The sequence below is a fragment of the Otolemur garnettii genome, unplaced genomic scaffold (genome assembly GCF_000181295.1).
Source record: "Otolemur garnettii isolate 467f Iridium unplaced genomic scaffold, OtoGar3 scaffold00214, whole genome shotgun sequence".
Classification (NCBI taxonomy): Eukaryota; Metazoa; Chordata; class Mammalia; order Primates; family Galagidae; genus Otolemur; species Otolemur garnettii.
In genome coordinates, this window is record NW_003852609.1 from 40,633 (window position 1) to 43,330 (window position 2,698).

At 43.3% G+C, this 2,698-nt stretch overlaps 1 protein-coding gene across 1 annotated transcript in view; it reads right to left on the bottom strand.

Moving 5' to 3' along the window:
• ARAP2 (ArfGAP with RhoGAP domain, ankyrin repeat and PH domain 2) overlaps positions 1-2,698 on the bottom strand; it is a gene marked incomplete at its 3' end in the record, with an annotated part of 118,650 nt that overhangs the window by 36,908 nt on the left and 79,044 nt on the right. Inside the window, 1 exon segment of the mRNA XM_023507995.1 lies at positions 51-136. Coding sequence (XP_023363763.1) covers positions 51-136 — 86 coding nt within the window.

Genomic DNA, 2,698 nt, shown 5'->3' on the forward strand with positions numbered 1-2,698 from the left:
CTCCTCCCAGTCTCTGCTGACCCCCCCCCACAAAAAGACACAGGACTCACCTCAATGAGTTCATTACTCCAAATGCTGGCATCCATTTTTAGGCTTCTAACCTTGGAATCTTTTGGTCCCAAAGATCTGTGTTGTCCTAAAGTAAAGAACAATTGCATTTCTATTGTAATTTATATGCAAATTTCTTTCACTTTTTTAAAATTAAAAGTATATATGTGTGTGTGTACATGTATCTGTGTATGGGTGTATCTTCTCAACTTACAACACACCAATATCTACTTTCACAGATGCCAACGGCACTAAGAGATGGGGTGGTGATTAGACAGAAATGGTACCAACCACAATGAAGATGACAGCAACCGTCTTTGTCAGCACCCTGTGTTATGGTGAAAGAGAAGCAAGCCTAACTCCATTTTGTTGTAACTCTTATTCCTGAGCATCAGTGGGGAAGCAAAGCAGGCCTGACTCCAGTCTGTTGTTTTGTTATATTTTACTGCTTTAAAAAAAAACCCGGTTCCCCTTGCCTCCCTGCCGATTGCATGGTATTTTAAGTGTACTTGGTTAGAACTGTTAGAATTATTAGTACTGTGTAGAAAGTCACTAACTACCCTCATGACAACAACCCTCGTGATTATGTTAAGGTGGTCTTCATACCATCCATATATGATACTGAAATGTTAAAAGAAAAGCTTGACTCCATTTTACTATTTACTCCCTTTTAGCTTCAAAACTACTTCCTCTTATTGGCCCTCCCATTGTGTCACTGTAATCACAATCACGCATTTGCTTGTGATTGTGGCCTTAGTGATTATAGCTTTATAACCCTTGCTTGTAACTTCCCCTACCTGCATTTTCCCCCTAGGACATTGTGGTTTGTACCTATTTTGTAGGAAGAAAAATCACTAAGTGCACTCTCATGATCGTAGCATTGTATAAAATGACTGACCGCCCTACCCTCATGATTCCCCTTACCCCTTAAACTGCTATTTTCACTTCTGTAGTAATGCTTGCTTGCTCCCCAGGAAAAATTCTGCCCTATACAAACCAGAGCCACAGACAACTGGGGGCTCCTCTCAGAAACCCCATGTTGGGACACGGAGGCTGTCACCAACTGGCTCTCCAATAGAGGACTCCCAAACACCTAGGCATAACGCCTCCATTAGTATAAAACCCCACTTTTAAAAGAACACACATAGGGTGGTGCCTGTGGCTCAAGGAGTAGGGCGCCGGCCCCATATGGGGCGGTGGGGGGTTGACAGTTTCAAATCTGGCTCTGGTCAAAACCCAAAAACTGCAAAAAAAAAAAAAAAAGAAGAATATACATATATTTGTGTATCTAAAATATGTGTATAAATGAAAACTTTACTATTGTAAAACTAGCCACAACATGAATATATGTCTACTTAAAAATCTGAGGTAGATTCTTGATTCTGCTATTATATCTGGACAAGACAAGAGCCCAGCATTCTATTACAGAAAGCCCAACTCCAACTCCAGTGTAAAAACTATTGTTCCATCATCACTGAGCACACAGGGGTACATAAAAACGATTGGTAAGCTGAGAAGGAAAGTCCTAAACAAGTTGCTGTCCCTGATCCTAAGGATCTTACCTTACCAGCAGTGCAAGTTCATTCTTTCCCCTACATTATGTGAGAGGTTCTCTACCCTCCTTCTTCAAGGTGGAAACTAGTTATAGCCTAAAGTTGCAGAATTCCTAAAGCAGGAATTTGCATAGGTTTGCATGTTAAAAGACTACCAATACTGCAGTACAGTTCTGAAAAGGAAAACACTTAGAGGCAGGTAGAAGAGCTGAAAGAAGAGTACTGGTGTAACATTCCTGGGCAAGAAACTGAGAATCTAAGCTGAGGCAGCAGCACAGAAACAAAATGGAGAAAAGAGATTTAGAGACACTGACACAACAAAATGAACAGGCTTGAAGAAAACATGAAAGGGGGTCGGACATTCACGCCTGTAATCCTGGAACTCCGGCAGGCTGAGGTGAGGTGGGTGGATTGCTTAAGCTCAGGAGTTTGAGACCAGCTTGAGCCAGAGCGAGGCCTCGTCTCTAAAAAAAATAGCCAGGTGGGTGGCATCTGTGGCTCAGTGAGTAGGGCGCCAGCCCCATATACCGAGGGTTGGGGGTTCAAACCCAGCTCTGGGCCAAACTGCAGCAAAAAAATAGCTGAATGTTGTGGCAGGCACCTGTAGTCCTGATATAGGATTCCACCACTCGGGACTAGACAGGGAGTCCCCCATTCTCTAGGCTCAGAGCTCAGATCCCCATTTCCAGGCACAAGCAGACTGCCTTCCTGTGATGGTTTTTTTGAGTGGCTCCACCTTGGGTAAGACCACACACCCTAATCCCTTCTCAGGGACAAAGACTGTAAAGGACAGGATAACTACATTCATTCATTTGTTAATGCACCCATTGCCACCTACCAACTGCCAGCCAGGTACAATCCTCTAGACCTAATTCCCCTAGACAAGGAGTCCACGTGGAGAGTTCTTCGGTTCTTTTCCCTTTCCAGAAGCTCTGGTGCTTTTTACTTTTTCTATATTCCTTTCTAACTTCTAACAAAAGTCCTATCTTACCACTGATCTGTGGTCCGTGGGTTCATTCTTTGAATTCCCGAGACCAAGGACCTACTGAAAATCGAAATTCTGCTATCAGTCCCAGTTACTTGGGAGGCTGAGGCAA